The 17032-nt window shown below is 37.1% G+C and overlaps 1 protein-coding gene across 11 annotated transcripts in view; it reads left to right on the forward strand.

Annotated features, from left to right (window-relative positions):
* PRPF40A (pre-mRNA processing factor 40 homolog A) overlaps positions 1-17032 on the forward strand; it is a 55498-nt gene that overhangs the window by 27698 nt on the left and 10768 nt on the right. For 7 of the 11 annotated variants that reach the window (XM_070422973.1, XM_070422974.1, XM_070422978.1 and 4 more), the window contains 10 exons: positions 1274-1394; positions 1658-1711; positions 3392-3416; positions 4092-4454; positions 6299-6407; positions 6907-6971; positions 7209-7373; positions 10807-10915; positions 12158-12308; positions 13534-13667. In XM_070422973.1, coding sequence (XP_070279074.1) covers positions 1274-1394; positions 1658-1711; positions 3392-3416; positions 4092-4454; positions 6299-6407; positions 6907-6971; positions 7209-7373; positions 10807-10915; positions 12158-12308; positions 13534-13667 — 1296 coding nt within the window. The remainder of the gene's footprint in view (positions 1-1273; positions 1395-1657; positions 1712-3391; positions 3417-4091; positions 4455-6298; positions 6408-6906; positions 6972-7208; positions 7374-10806; positions 10916-12157; positions 12309-13533; positions 13668-17032) is intronic. The other 4 variants (XM_070422975.1, XM_070422976.1, XM_070422983.1 and 1 more) reach the window with 1 other exon arrangement.

Consider the following 17032-nt stretch of genomic DNA (forward strand, 5'->3'; position numbering starts at 1 on the left):
TTTACCTTTCATCTACCTTTCATCTAGCACCAATATTCCACCTTTGTATGGAAATTACCGAAAAATCGGTACAGCGGTCTGGTAGGGTTAAGGAATTTGAGGAGATAAAAGTCACCACACTAGCCACCACACTAATTTGTACCACAGTGCTTGTCAGGGGAGGTTGATAGATATTATAATTTTTTATTTGTCCTAATGCTGACATAGTCAGTGTTATTTATCAATTATATATTTGCTAAGGCACTCTATCTGAATTTGAGTTTTCAATAGCATTCTCATACCACACTAACTGGTTTATATATTACATTTTAAGTATATCATACTTATATATTGTTTCCTTTTAAATTCACATAGATTAGTAATAAATTGTTTATTATGAAGCTGAAATCTAAGCATTACTAAATAAAATTTTGCTTGTTCCCAAATTTTGTTTTTTCTACTCTATTAGTTTTGAGAAGTCTGAAATGTGGTTGGTAATTTTTACCTTTGATTGGGTATAAATGAAGAAGAGGGAAAAAGTTAAACAAACAAGCAATAAAATGGCAATAAATATATATCTATCAACAGTTGAATATCAAAATAAACAAGAAATTGAATGAACCAAATAAACTGGTGAATAAAATAGAATCAGAGGCATGGAAAAATGGAACAGACTGATGAATCTCAGAGGGTAGGGGGTTGGGAGGGTGGGAAGAAATTAACCAAAGATCTTACCTTTGGACACAGGGTAGTGAAGGCCTGGGACAGGGTGGAAACCCAGTTGGGGGGGGGGCAAAAGGGGGATAAGGGGGGGGGACATCTATAATACTCCATAAGTAAAGACTTAAGGAATAAAAAAAGCACATAGGGTTTGAAATTCAGGTAGATTTGGTTTTGAATCTTGCCTCTGCTCCTTAATAGATATATTACCATAGATAAGTTATTTCTCTAAGTAAATGTGGAATCCTATATAATAAAAGGCTAATATGCAAATTGTCCCCTCGAACTGGAGTTCCACCTGGAGTTTGACCAGGGGGTGGGGCTGGCCGGACCCCACCCAAGCACGAATTCATGCACTGGCCTCTATTAATAGTATAAATGTTATAGTATTATTGTAATGATTAAATAATATATTCCGATCTTAACATTACTCTAAGTATCTCGTAATTGGTAGCTTATATAGCATTACTTCACAAGCTTTCAAATTGTATGGCTTGATAATATCTAATGAAAACAGTGAGTGATGAGTGATACTAAAAACATTACTATTAACTGATGGTTTACTTCCCTCTAGCAACTTTTATCTAAATGCCCCTGGAAGGAGTACAAGTCTGACTCTGGGAAGCCATACTATTACAATTCTCAAACAAAAGAATCCCGTTGGGCCAAACCCAAAGAACTTGAGGATCTTGAAGGTAAAACAGAAAAAAGTAATTCATAATGTTAATTTATATATATATATATATGTGTGTGTGTGTGTGTGTGTGTGTCATTCACACTGAAACAATCCTTTATAAATAGGATTGTTCAAACAAAGGCTTTTTTTAAAAAAAATTAAATGATTAGAATATTTTAAATGGTATAACAGTTTTATGGGCTCTTATTTTCTTGTTGCTCTAGATCTCAGTTCTATAGATTTTAAATAGATTTTTATTTGATTTGATTCCACTGAAACTAGGATACCAGAATACCATTGTTGCTGGAAGTCTTATTACAAAATCAAACCTGCATGGTGAGCTGTTTTGATAATTCATTTTCTGTCATTATTTAACATTTTTATATTATGTCACTAATATTCACTAACCATGATTGGATAAATCTGCAGTGAGAAATACCTAATTCAAAGAATTTCTTTCACTTAAGGGTTATATTATAAATGAGCTTGTAGCTTTAGAATTTGCACTTTGGTGTTTTTTAAGTTATATGCCATTGGAAAATAGAGCAAGGACAGTTATGTACAATATTTCTAAATACAGCTCTGGGTGGTGTATACATGGAATGTAGGTGTTAACCATTTAGCAGATAGCAGAGAACCTTGAATCCTTATCAGTTTAAAATTTGTTAACATATTGTTGTAAAAGTACATATTTAATGCAGACAACATTGCAAAATAGGCCTTATGCTTGTTTTGGGAGAATTAAGGTAAGCAAAGTATTATGCCTCACTTACAAAGGGAGGACTTTTTGGTGTTTTTTTTAACATTCTCAATTGTTGAGAATACTGCTTAAAATCTAAAAATACTACCTAATATAAAACCCAGGACTTAAAATAGCAGATTATGAATAAGAATGGAGAATTTAATTCTTTCACTTTTACGTAAGATAGAATCTGGTGTCAAACTATAGTAGGTTAAAAGTAAAAGAATGTAGAATGGGACTAACAAAGTAGTCTGCAATGTGAAATGACATTTGACATGAAAAAAAAAATGATGATTTCTTAAAGGCACTGTGGTCTGAAGTCTATTTACTACCTTTGCTCTGTGTCACTTCATTAGCTTAGATAGAGTATCATTTGTATATGAAAAATATTATAATTTATGTTAGTAACAGTAACCCCTTTAGTATATTTTGTCAGCCATCCTAGACAGATTTTCAGAAATGATACAGTTTTTAAAATACCGGGTGTCCTAAAAAAATGCATACACTCTTTAACAGTTGATTCTATTATATTTTGAAAATGAAATGTATTTTAGTAAACACTACCTTTATAATTATTCAAAGTATATATACATTTTCTTGGGACACCCTCTATTTTCATAGAGTTAGGTTTTTGTTATTTACATAGAGCACCTCATTCCCTAATGATGCTAAGATATTTTTGTTACCACTACAAAAAAATGTTACCTTAACCAGAATAAAAGCTGGAGCATTGAGTTGCTAATCTTTACAGCTCAATTTAAATTTCTGTACTACCATTGGCTAATAATACTGTAAGTAGGCTCGAAGTTTATTGACGTTAGAAATAATGAAGCTCATTTCTGATATAACCCTACCACATATAGTTGGTGTGCATAATTATCTACCTGTCAATGCTAGTATATATGTGCTGGAATTTCATAACATGAATTTGATCATGTTTTGAATTTGATATCTTTAAGAAATAACAAATAGTTTTACCCCTGGGGAAAGTACTGTTTTATTTCAGGGAGTTTTTTCAGTAGCTAGCAATCTTTGGGAAAGCAGCAGTGTGGGGAAAAGCTTTCTTAAAAACTGCTCTTTAAGTTTGTCTTTATTCTTTAATTGTTGCCCTGGGACTTTGGAGCAAGCACTTGCTCAGTAAAAGTGGTGATTTTATATATGTACATATATAATAAGTTAAATCTTACTGTATGAAACTTTATCTCCTTTAAAGTTTTTTTTCAGTAATTGTATTTAAAAACTAGTATGTAACTTTTCTTTTTTCTCTTTAATAGCAATGATCAAAGCTGAAGAAAGCAGGTAAGCAAATTTTATATATCAGTACGTATTTAGAAATGTGATATCTCCTATAATTTTGTTTTAACAGTATAAATAATATTAACATGTTAAGACTTAATGGTTTGGTGTCTTTGGAGAATTTGAGGGTTGGAGAGGGGTATTTACTCAAAGTACACTAGTGATGCTTTACTAGACAGTGATTGTTTGAATTTAGACTACATCATTTATCATTAAGATTGTGTTATAGAAAACTCCAAAATTTTGTTTATGTTAATTTGGGAATGGATGAAGTATTATATAGATATAGATATCTTCCTTTATTCAGGTTTTTCTTTTAATGAGTAAAATCTAAAGAGTGTATGGAAATCTATGATATAGATAAAATTTTATGGCATGATACAATCTGATAGGGCATTTTGTAAATGAAAACAATTATTAGGCTTTTGGAAATGCAGAGTTGCCTGAGTGCCTATCATACATTTTCGTGAATGTTTGCTGAATTAAATCAAAGTAATCCAGTTTCATTCTGTGGTTTTAATTATTTTAAATGGCTTAACAGTTTGACAGCACTGCCTTTTTTCCCTTTTAAGAGTTTCTCTTATTCATTTGATTGTATGATAATTAAACACTAGCTTTATTTGGCTTTGTGATTATTAGTATTGAAATAACCAGTTTTCTCTTTTTTTAAATATATAGTAAGCAAGAAGAATGCACCACAGCATCAACAGCCCCAGTTCCTACAACAGAAATTCCTTCCACAATGAGCACCATGGCTGCTGCAGAAGCGGCAGCTGCTGTTGTTGCAGCTGCCGCAGCTGCTGCAGCAGCTGCTGCTGCAGCCAACGCCAGTGCCTCCACCTCTGCTAATACTGTCGGTGGAACTGTTCCTGTTGTACCTGAGCCTGAAGTTACTTCAATTGTTGCTACTGTTGTAGATAATGAAAACACAGTAACCATTTCAACTGAAGAACAAGCACAACTTACTACTACCCCTGCTGTTCAGGATCAAAATGTTGACAGTAATGCTGGAGAAGAAACATCTAAGGAAACTGTAGCTGAGTAAGTTTAGTACCTTGTCCTCTGCAAATCAGTACCAGACAAATTGCCAGTTTAGTCATTGGCCATTAAGTGTTAATTTTGGGGGAATCAAAGTATAAGCCTTTAGATAGTAGATCACTTTTGGGGCTGAATTTTCTTGGGCCATGCTCATGCTTTCAAACTCTTGTAAAACTAATCCACAGAATTTTAAGAAGCAGAACTTCTTAGTATGAGAAACATATTTAAAAGTGTGCCCAGAACTTTAGTAGTCAAGATCTATTGTGGTGCAGTATTTTAAAACAATCAGTGCAAAAGTCCATGATTAATAAAATAGGAAAATTTTAAGTAAAGATCAGTATTGCTGATTTTCTTTTGCCTCAATCTCAAATATGGCTTAGCATGGCATTGCAGTGAAGTTTGCTATAGTTTGATATTGAACAAACAAAAATCAAGTAGGCACAAAATAAAGATAACACTCAAGTAGACAAAAAAAGGTAACATAAGCAAGATGTAAGGAAACTATTAGTGAGATTAAATTAGTACAACTTAATGCAGCAAAAGTTTGCAAGTATTTGCATACCCTATGATTAGTAATATTTCATATAACGATGCTTTATACAGTTATAAAAAGGAACCTTGTGCTGTGCTTTTTTACTTTAATGATATCTACATAAAAAAAAAGTTAACCATGGTGTCAAGTTTGAAACATGATCAGCCATGTTAATATTTAAGCATATTGCTTTCATTTCCCTACCCATTTTTGTAAAGGTTTTGTTTTTCTTAGATACATATCTCAAAGTGAAAATAGCTTTATAACTTTTCTGATACTTAGAAGTTTTAAAAGAATATATGGTATGTTTGAAGGCGTAAAATTATTTTTTTATTTTATATCATCCTGCCCTTATTCTCTGCATTTAAAATGTGTACATGTATATGAGACACTTCCACAGCATGTTGAATGATGGAATATTATTTTATTAACATATACATAAGTTTTAATTGTTCTTCTCATAAACATTTAAGCTTGGAATAACGTTCTTTCACATATCATTTTGTACTTACTGTATTTTTTCCACAATAATTTGTTTTTCATAATGCTAACAATTATTTCCTGCTTTTTTTCTTTGAAATATTTAGAGTGTGAATATATTTGTATTTTTTTGTTAGTATGTACTCCATTATCTTCCCCTAAGCATTCTACTTGAAGCTTTTTTTCCTAAATTACCTTTTTTTATATAAAAAGAAATGTTTGCATTTTATAACCTTTCATTTCATAAAGACACCCCCCCCCCCCTCCAAGGGGGGAAAAAAAACTGTCTAAGAGTAAATACTTTGGGTTTTGTAGTTCTAAAGTCTGTCACAGTGACTCACTTCTGCTATGGTAGCACACAATCAGCCATAAATAATATGTAAACTCATGAGCATGATTGTGTTCTAGTAAAGCTATATTTACAGAAACAGGCAGCAGGCTGGATTTGGCCCAAGGATTTGCCAACCCCGATTTAGATTGATCTCCTTCTTTTATATGTTGTCATGCTTGCTCAAATTCTTAGTTGTTATAGCACTCAAATGAAGGCATTGAATAAGATTTGTAAGTCATTTAGAAGTTGTTAAGTAGTGGAATCAGTATTTTAGTGTAGTTAAATTTTTATTTTGGCCTTTTTGCAGAGACTTAATAACTGAGTGTTTTACACAAACTTTTATATTACCTTTATTTCTTTATGTTTAGGTAAGTATGTGGGTTTCATATTGGAGACATTATTCAAAAATTGTCAAATTTTAGCTCAACATTAAAGAGCTAAATTTTTCTAAATGAAGCAAATGTTTGTTTAAGTTATAAATAACATGTTTAAATTTCTCTCTAGTTTTACTCCCAAGAAAGAAGAGGACGAAAGCCAACCAGCAAAAAAAACATATACTTGGAATACAAAGGAGGAGGCAAAGCAAGCATTTAAAGAGTTATTGAAAGAAAAGGTATATGCGTTATAGATTTTTATATGACATAATTGTCTAATAAATGAAGCTACTCTTCATTGTAATCCATACTATGATACTTTTATTGAAAATGAACTAAATTTGTCCCCTTTTTTGAAGAACATTTTTTGCGAATCTGACTTTAACCAAAATAAAAGCCCACAAAAACTATTGTGTGCAAAGGTACACCAGTACCTTTCACCTCAATATTTTTTGTAAGGTTTTTTATTCATAAAACATGTTATCTTTCAATCAGTAGTTTTAAGAGAAAGTATTCATGCTCTGTTTAAGTTTCAGTTTCAGTTTTCTTTTTAGTGTATAGGTATATCATTACCCAGATTTGCCTTGCTTCACTAAGAAATTTTTTTAGACCTTTTAAAAAAAAAAAAACTGCAAAGGAAGTGCTTGCTGTTTGCAGTGAGTATTATACTTTGTTCTCTGTTGTATAACTTTTACTATATTTGTGTGAAATTCTAATTTTTTATCAAATGGTTTTCAGCGGGTACCATCTAATGCTTCATGGGAGCAAGCTATGAAAATGATTATTAATGATCCACGATACAGGTAATACTTTGATGATTTTTTTTTTAATTTACTTTGTACTTGGAGCATAGCAAGCCTAGAAAATTCAAAATTGTGTAAAGCAATGTAACTTTCCACTTCCATTATCTTCTGTTATTTTGGATGTTTAATATTTTACTGAAATGTTCTTAATTTGTGAATTAAATCAATTGTATTGTCTTTGAAAGCACTAACATTTGATCATTCTGTCTTCATTTTACTCTAACATTTTTCTATTAGTGCTTTAGCAAAGTTGAGTGAAAAAAAGCAGGCCTTTAATGCCTATAAAGTTCAGACAGAGAAAGAAGAAAAAGAAGAAGCAAGATCGAAATACAAAGAGGCTAAGGAATCCTTTCAGCGTTTTCTTGAAAATCACGAGAAAATGACCTCCACAACCAGATACAAGTAAGAGTTTTTAGTGATGCATAGTATGTATTTACTGCACTGTTTGTGTCTGACTTTTTGCCAAGTGCATTAACTATTCTAAAGTAGATGCTCATTAAATAAAATGAGATGATTTGTAAGCATGGCGGTTTTTGCTTATGACTTTTTTATTAGGTACATACCAAATCAGTAGTTAAATGTAGAATTTAACTTAGAGACTCATTGAGTCATTGATTAGGGAACTAAAACAAAAAGGAGAGAAAGACGTGATTTAATATTCAAAGATTGACTCCTACTTAATGTAAGAATTGAAATTTTTGGTATTTGTGGAAGGAAACAGGCTATTTTCATTAAGTATTGCATTTATATAGCATTTTTGATTTTAGAGTGCTTTATTTTTTTAAAACTAGGTAATTCAATATTAACATGTAGTAAGCTATTAAGTTTATTTTCCCTATGTGCTTCCTTTTTTTTTGCCTTCTAGAAGAGTCTTAGTGAAAGACTCTTTTTCTTTAATTAGTACTATTTTATGGGTTAGCTAAATTCCTGACAACTTTTTTTTTTAATTAAATCTTTATTGTTCAGATTATTACATTGGTTCCTCTTTTTTCCCACCGTAACTCCCCTCCACCCAGTTCCCACCCCACCTTCCGCCCTCACTCCCCACCCACTGTCCTCATCCATAGGTGCATGATTATTGTCCAACCTCTTCCCGCACCCCTCACACCCCTTTCCCCCCAAGAATAGTCAGTCCATTCCCTTTCTATGTCCCTGATTCTATTACAGTCACCAGTTCATACTGTTCATCAGATTATTTATTCACTTGATTTTTAGATTCACTTGTTGATAGATGTGTATTTGTTGTTCATAATTTGTATCTTTACCTTTTTCTTCTTCTTCCTCTTCTTAAAGGATACCTTTCAACATTTCATATAATACTGGTTTGGTGGTGATGAACTCCTTTAGCTTTTTCTTATCTGTGAAACTCTTTATCTGACCTTAAATTCTGAATGATAGCTTTGCTGGGTAAAGTAATCTTGGTTGTAGGTTCTTGGCATTCATCACTTTGAATATTTCTTGCCACTCCCTTCTGGCCTGCAAAGTTTCTGTTGAGAAATCAGCTGACAGTCGTATGGGTATTCCCTTGTAGGTAATTGAGCCTCTTTCTCTTGCTGCTTTTAAGATTCTCTCTTTGTCTTTTGCTCTTGGCATTTTAATGATGATGTGTCTTGGTGTGGTCCTCTTTGGATTCCTTTTGTTTGGGGTTCTCTGCGCTTCCTGGACTTGGAAGTCTATTTCTTTCACCAGGTAGGGGAAGTTTTCTGTCATTATTTCTTCAAATAGGTTTTCAATATCTTGCTCTCTCTCTTCTTCTGGCACCCCCATAATTCGGATGTTGGTACGCTTGAAGCTGTCCCAGAGGCTCCTTACACTATCTTCGTATTTTCGGATTCTTTTTTCATTTTGCTTTTCCGGTTGGGTGTTTTTGCTTCTTCGCATTTCACATTTATCGGCGGTCTCACCAGTCTTTTCAAGGGCCTTACTAAATTTATCGGCGGCTTCTAGACAGTTCTTTAAAGACCTGAAAGGTGTGGTTTTGAACTCTATATCCAGCAGTTTGTTTTCCTCCATTTCTGTCATTTGTGTCCTGTTTCTTTGTCTCGGAATTTTTTATGCTTCGCTGTGTCGATAGAGTGCCTTTCTGTGCTAAGTGTCCCAATTACCTGAGGTAGACACTCTTGGTGCACCCCCTTGTGGGCTTTGTGCACAGTCTTGTTGTAGTTAAGCCTTGATTGTTGTAGTTATCACTGTGAGGAATTGACCTCCAGGCCAATTGGCTGTGAGAATCAGCTGTGTCTGCAGTGGGAGAACTTCTGTGCTGGAGACACTCCTCTGAGGCAAGACTTGCTTCAATGGGGCTTTGGTGCTCACTGAGTCTGCCCCCTGAGTGTGTCTTTTATGGTTCCACGGAGCTGCAAACTGGATGGTCCCACTCTGACCTGTGGGCTTCCTGGCTCCTGGATCTCTAGGGAGGTGCTAATCTAGCCTTTGCCTGCGGCTATCCAGCCTCCCTGCAGGGCTTGGGCGGGGCGGGTCCCACAGGATCAACAGGGCGGGGCTAGCAGTTATGGCTCCTCTGAGTCCTGCCCTCAGAGGTTTGCTTCTCAATGTCCCGGTAATCGCTGCAAGCCCTTCGGAGAGAAAGCTGCCCTCGAGTTCCGACCAATGCCAGACAGTCCCGAGTCTCCCGTATGAGTCTGGGTCCCTAGAGACTTGCCTGGAACTGGAGCTCAGAGCCTGAAACTCCCTCCCGATTGAAAACGACAACTGCGCCCTCAGCCACCAGCCCACTCCGCATGCAAACTCTGCACCTTAGTATTTTTCTTCCACACTGCGCCGCCTCTGAGTCTCGGTATGCTTTTCTCTTTCCTTCTAGTTGTAGAATTTCCACTCAGCCAGCCTTACTGTGGTTCTGGATGATGTCCGTTCCGTCTTTTAGTTTTATTTTTGAAGTGGTTGTGCGAGGCAGCAATCTCCGGTGTTTACCTATGCCGCCATCTTGGTTTCTCCTCTCATTTGCTCTTCACTTTTTTTTTTTTTTTTCTTTTTTTATCCTCTCCCATATTCTACCTGACCAGGGATCAAACCCCGTGCAACCTTTTTGTGTACTGGATGACCCTTCCACAAACTTAACCACCAGCCAAGGCATCTGATAACGTTTTTAAATTTTATTTTTATTGCTTTCAGAGAGGAAAGGAGAGAGAGAGAGAGAGAGAGAGAGAGATGGAAACATCAGTGATGAGAAAGAATCTTTGATCGGCTGCCTCCTGTGTGCCCCCCGCTGGGGATCGAGCTGGCAACCCAGGCATGTGCCCCTGACTGGGACCCTTCAGTCCGCAGGCCAACGCTCTATCCACTGAGCCAAACCAGCTAGGACTTGATAACTTTTTGAAGTCTATCATTTAGTCCCATGGGCAATTTGATAGTGTCTCTAGCTACCCTAAGTAAAAGAGATAGTTTTGAGTACAAAAGGTTGCTCATTACCAGCCTGCGGACTGAAGGGTCCCAGGTTCAATTCCGGTCAAGGGCATGTGCCTGGGTTGCAGGCACATCCCCAGTGGGAGATGTTCAGGAGGCAGCTGATCGAAGTTTCTCTCCCATCGATGTTTCTAACTCGCTATCTCTCTCCCTTCCTCTCTGTAAAAAATCAATAAAATATATTTAAAAAAAAAAAAAAAAAAGGGTTGCTCATTTAGAATTAACTCCTTTGTCTCTAAGGAGTCCTAAGCTATTTTATTCTTAATTATTCAAAAGTTTTCCTTTATAATACAGTCATGAATTTTGAGTGGTAAAGAGTGTTCATATGGTGGTTTTAAATTTAGTATAAAGTCAAAATGGCCAGAGATTAATTTTTATTGTATGATATAGAGTAACATTTAATTTTTTTGAACAGAAAAGCAGAGCAAATGTTTGGCGAGATGGAAGTCTGGAATGCAATATCGGAGCGTGATCGTCTTGAAATCTATGAAGATGTTTTATTCTTTCTTTCAAAAAAAGAAAAGGTATAATTCACTCTTACTGGTGTTTATAGATAAAACAAGATGTTTCTTCATTCTGATTAATAGTTACTTTATATCATGTTCATTTTGGTTGGTTGTTTATCCAGTTTATGTGGTGCAGCATACCCATTTATTAGAAGTTAGGTTTGAAATGTATAGCTTCTGTAAGTACTGATGTGAACATAGAAAATATAGACTTATCTATTGTTTAATTGTCATTAACTGGCTGTTTTATACCTACTTTGAGAGAGAAGACACTTTTTCTTTTTAGCTCATTGGGTTTAAAAATACTCTGTTTCTGCTTATGGTACTTGCACTTATGATTCTTTTATAAGAATGGCAGTAATCAAATAAAAGGGTAATATGCAAATGGTCGGGATGCCCTCACGCGTAATGAATAATCAGCAGGCTTCGTGCGCAGCAGGTGCAGGTGGGTGGGGATTTGGAGCGTCGGGGAGTTTGAACGTCGGGGACTTGGTCATGCCATCACAATCTATCACCAGGAGGCCTGGGGCCTGGCGGAAGCCTCCGCGCAGCGAGGCCTGGGGGTCCCGCAGCTCCGTGCGGACTGAGGCAGGACCCCCGGCTTCGACCTACCTCTTTGGGGCAATCCATTGAGGAGCCCCGGACGGGTGGGCGAGACCAACCTCTTTGGGGCGATGGATCGTGGGGCTCCCGCACTGTGATGGCACAGACCAGGCTGGGGGAACCTCCCTGCCCACCCCGAGTACACGAATTTCTTGCACCAGGCCACTAGTACGTAATGGTTTCCACTAAAATTTATTTATGATAGTGTTTTAAAATACCTCTTTTTTGCTTATGACTATTTTATGCACTAAATTGTATATTATCCATTCTTTAAGAGACTTCCAGATATGTAGTATAAATAAAAGTTTGGTCATAGCTGGAAGTGGTTGAAGACCTTAGCATTTGTTCATTGTATGATTTGTTGGCAGTAACTAGCTTTGTAGAACATAGTTGTAAAAGGAAGAGACATTTATTGGAGGGAGGAGAGAGTCATGTTATCTAGATTTTGGCTGTAGAAGAGAAGTGAAAAAATTGAAAATAGATAACAAACCAAGCAGCTAGGCCAGTGCATTGGAAAGGTAAATAATGTTGATATTCAAAGTAAATGAGTATTGAAATTTGGTCATCAGTTAGAATGTAAAGAAACCTTTACTAATTGCAGTTCAAATATCATACTTCCTTTAAACTTCAAAAAATTTATTCATACTTTTGATTTAGGAGCAAGCAAAGCAATTGAGAAAAAGAAATTGGGAAGCCTTAAAAAACATACTTGACAACATGGCTAATGTAACATATTCTACTACTTGGTCTGAAGCCCAGCAGTATTTGATGGATAATCCAACTTTTGCAGAAGATGAGGAATTACAGAGTAAGCATAATGACTAAGTGGGAGGAAACAGTTTTTAAAAGGTTGTCGAGCAGCAAAGAATTCTTACTTTCTTAATGAGACCATTAATTGAATTTTAGACAATTGTCAATTCATTTGTGAAAAGATGTTTTGTTTCCAAATAGGATATTTTTGTGATTTAGGACAAAAATCTAAAGTTAGCTTTATCAGATAATCTTTGAAATATGTTTATCATTCATCAAACCTGAAATTGTCTTGTGTCACTTCGTGTGAACCAAATTACCACATTTTATTCATGCTTTCTTCTTTTTTAAAAAAAAATATTTTTATTGATTTCAGAGAGGAATGGAGAGGGAGAGATCGATAGAAACATTAATGATGAGAGAGAATCATTGATCGGCTGCTTCCTGCACACCTCCTACTGGGGATCCAGCCCGCAACCCAAGCATGTGCCCTTGACTGGAATCGAACCTAGGACCCTTCAGTCCGCAGGCCAACACTATCCACTGACCCAAACCAGCTAGGGCTCATGGTATCTTCTTAAATTAATAGCTCTAAAAGTTTGCAAAACGCCAAAAAAATGTATTAGCATTATCTTACATTAAGCTTTCCCAAGTTCTGTCTTTACTACCTAGTTGTTTTTTAAAGTTGTTTTTTTAAAAAAATATATATTTTATTGATATTTTTATAGAGAGGAAGGGAAAGAGAAAGAGAGTTAGAAACATTGATGAGAGAGAAACATAGATCAGCTGCCTCCTGCACACCCCCTACTGGGGATGTGCCCACAACCAAGGTACATGCCCTTGACCGGAATCAAACCTGGGACCCTTTAGTCCTCAGGCTGACGCTGTATCCACTGAGCCAAACCGGTTAGAGCTAAAGTGTTTTTATTATTATTATTATTATTAACCTCTTTGGGAGATTTGGGGTAGGGCCTAGAACTCTGCACTTTGGAAAAGTTTCTTGGATAATTCTGATACTGCTGACAAATATTCTAATAATTTTGTTTTCATTATTGGATCATGTGCATAGTCTTTCTTTTATCCTCGGATGCAGGGTATCTTTTGATGAAGTCTTTTTTGGTATTTTCCTTAAATGTTACCCATTTAGATGATTACAAGTCATATTTGAATTACAGTACAAGTATTTTGGAAAGGTAAATTTGAAATTTATAAAGTTAATGCAAATAATTAAATTGCTTTCCTAACATTTGATATTTTAATTTTTTTACTGAAAAAAACTCTAGACATGGATAAAGAAGATGCATTAATTTGCTTTGAAGAACACATTCGGGCTTTAGAAAAGGAGGAGGAAGAAGAAAAACAGAAGAGTTTGCTGAGAGAAAGGCGGCGACAGCGTAAAAATAGAGAATCTTTTCAGGTATTTTAAAAATCTTTCTAGCTTAATTTTATAATGAGCAACAATACTACAAACTATTTTGAGACACCTGATCCCAGATCACTAACATAGGCTTTGTGAAGTGTTCATACACAATTAACTCTTTAAGTTCTACAAGTAGTTACGAACCCATTTAAGGAAACCAGCCATTTTAGTCCAGCGGAATATGGAAGGCTGTAACAGATTTGGTATTTAAGGAGCACACTGACAGATAAGGTTTTATTTGGGAAAGAGAAATGGGATAGGGGAAGACTGAAAACAAAATATATGTGCTGAATCATTGGTACTAGTTGTTTTTTAAGCTCTAGAGAATTGTGGGGAATGCTGTGGTAATGTTTAGGGGATAGGCCGTAATTCTAAAATGCTATACATAGGAGCTGAAATCACATATTTTTTACATAGGTTAGTGTTTCATTTTCATCTTCATGTACCACCTTTTATTCTCTCATTAGTGAAGAATATTAGCAGTGAGTTATAATGATAGCAGTTAGCATTAATTGATTGCTTACTGATTAAACATTATAGATTTAAATTTCTTAATTTTTATGCCGGCCTTGTATAAGAATAGGTACTATTTTTATGTCCACTTATATAGATAGGAAATTATCTAAGACAGGGGAAGTGACTTGCCTAAATTCAACTATTGAATAGTAGAGCCAAAATTTGAATCTGCAGTCTTAAATACAGAGTCTCTTCCATTAAACACTGTACAAGTATAAATGCTAAGTTACAGTAGCTTAAATATGTCTGTTTCTTAAAATAACAGTTGTCTCGCCCTAGCCAGTTTGGCTCAGTGGATAGGACATCGGCCTGTGGACTGAAGGGTGTCGGATTCGATTCCCAGTCAAGGGCACTTGCCTCCGTTGCAGGCTCGATCCCCAGGCCCACGTGGGAGGCAACCAATTGATGTGATGTGTGTGTCATATGTTTCTCTCTCTGTGTCTCTCCCCACTCCTTCCACTCTCTCTAAAAATCAAAGGAAAAATACTTTTGGGTAATGATTAACAAAAAATAAAATAACAGTTGTTTGGTCTAGGGTAGGACACATTGCCATGCCCTAAGCCAGTGATTCTCAAAACTTACTGTACATCAGAATCATCTAGTAGGCTTTTTAAAAAGCTTGGGCCACCATGCTAAAGGTCACTAACCATCTTAAATGTCACAGTTAATAACATTATTTTTGTTTTCATTCCATAAAAACTTACAATTTACTACTCTTGATGGGTTTCTGTATCTTGTTAGTGGTTTCCCAGGAGATCATTTAGAGGATTTTTAAAAACACAGATTATTGAGCCTTACCATCAGAGTTTGATTTGGTAATTCTGGGTGGGTTCTGAGAATTTGCATTTCTAATAAGTTTTTAGGTGGTAGTAAAGCATGGCCCATACTTTGAAATTGCCTTAACCTTGTTCCCATGATCACATCTAAGTTGAAAGGGTAGTCCTTTTGTTCTTGTGGGTTTGTTTGTTTTTAGCTGTTTGTTTAATATATAATTTTCTTGTTAGGGAAACAAATGTTAACAAGACAAACAAAACTTCCCCATCCACATACAGCAATTTAATAGATAAAAGAACAGTTAAAATAAATGAAAAACAAAAAAGAGGAAATATTAAACTTCGTTACAGCTTTGAAACATTAATGTCTGATACAATTAGAAATCAGATTCATATCTCAAACTTTTTTCCAAAAGTATGGCTCCTTATTTAAAAAAATACTGTATCCTATTAGAAATGGAAACAGAGGCTATCCCAGCCCCTGTGGGTCTCTCTGTGTCTTTCTGGTGGTGGCCCTGGCCACTGTGGCAGGGTGTCTACAAGCCTTCCTAGGTTTCCCAGATTAGATTTTACTTATAGGTGGTAAATAGTGCAATACAACCTCAACTTCACATCCTAGGCTCTAGAACTTCAATATCCACTTTATAGCAATACCACTGCTTTTTAAAGTACTGATTATTAAACATACTAGAGGCCCAGTGCACAGGATTTGTGGGGATCGGCCTACTGCGGGAGCAGGTGTTCATCCCGGTCAGCCAAGCGGCTGTGGACCTGCCCTCTGAGCGGTGCTCCCGCTGGTTGTTCTGTAGTTCTGCTGTACGGTCGCTGGGCTTTTATTATATAGAATTGTAAAAAGTACTTTAGACAGCTACTGTAAGACAAAATTACACTTAACAGCACCTCTGCCCACCCCCCCAAATCATGTTTTCCAGAGAATTATCAGTCAGATAAGAAAACATAATCTCAGTATTGGGTTCAGTCCTCCCTCAGGTCCATGGAGCTCCTGAATCTGAACTCAGCTGCTCTGAATGAGAATCTAGGACACACTTTGTCTCTTTCTTTCCTCACTGTTCTCCTCTCCTTTCCCGCCCCCTCTTCCACCTCCTGATAAAACTTAACTGAGTAAGTTAAGAGGGCAGTTCCTTTTAAATCTAGTAATGTATAAATTCTCCTTAATCATTTGCAGAGAATTTAGTCACTTGGCCGAAATTAGTTACAAAGGAGGCTATAAAACCTAGATTTTAAATAATCAGCCATGTGCCCAGGAAGAAGGGGTAGACAGATTTTTAGAAAGTCAGTTAATACTTTTCTGCAACCATTGATTGAGTTTTCATGGCTCTTATGAAGGTTTTGTAATAGTTTAAGGAGACCTGTATGATAAAATAATAATCTCTGTATATAAAAAGCCAGCAACCGGAACGACTAGTTGCTATGACACCTACGATCGGGGACTGGGGCCAGCGGCCAACCTACCAGGGCCCCTCACCCCAGCCAGCTCTGCCCCTGATTGGCCTCTCCCACCTCGATTGAGTGTGGGGCAGCTGGCCAACTCCCCCGTGGACCCTCTCCTGGCAGGCTCTGCCCCTGATTGCCCTCCCCAATAGGGGGTGGGGCCGGGTGTCCAACCTTCTGGAGCCTCTCCCCCTGCCCAGCCCCACACCAGATTGGCCTCCCACCCCAAACAGGGCAGGGCCAACCGCCTGCGGCCCCTACCCCCACCCAGCCTCACTCCAGATTGGCCTTCCCACTCTGATCAGGGGCAGGACTGGCCGGCCAACCAACCATGGCCACTCCCCCCAAGTGCTGGCCCCCAATTGGCCTCCCCCACCCCAATCTTGGGTGGGGCTGGTCAGCCCACAGCCCCTCCCCATGGCCGGCCCCATCCCCTAATTGGCCCCCCCACCCCAACTGGGGTCAGGGCCCTCCAGCCAACCACCTGCGGGCCCCCCCTTCTTCCCCCCCCCCCCCATCCAGCCCAGCCCTGATGGGGCCAACTTCCCACCGTCTCTTCCTCCTGACAGGCCTGGCCCCAATCCACCCCAATTGGGGCCGGGCCAGCCAGACACACAACCT

Source organism: Myotis yumanensis, unplaced genomic scaffold (assembly GCF_028538775.1).
Source record: "Myotis yumanensis isolate MYYU_CA2020_CCGP unplaced genomic scaffold, mMyoYum1.0.hap1 SCAF_8, whole genome shotgun sequence".
In the NCBI taxonomy this organism is placed as follows: domain Eukaryota; kingdom Metazoa; phylum Chordata; class Mammalia; order Chiroptera; family Vespertilionidae; genus Myotis; species Myotis yumanensis.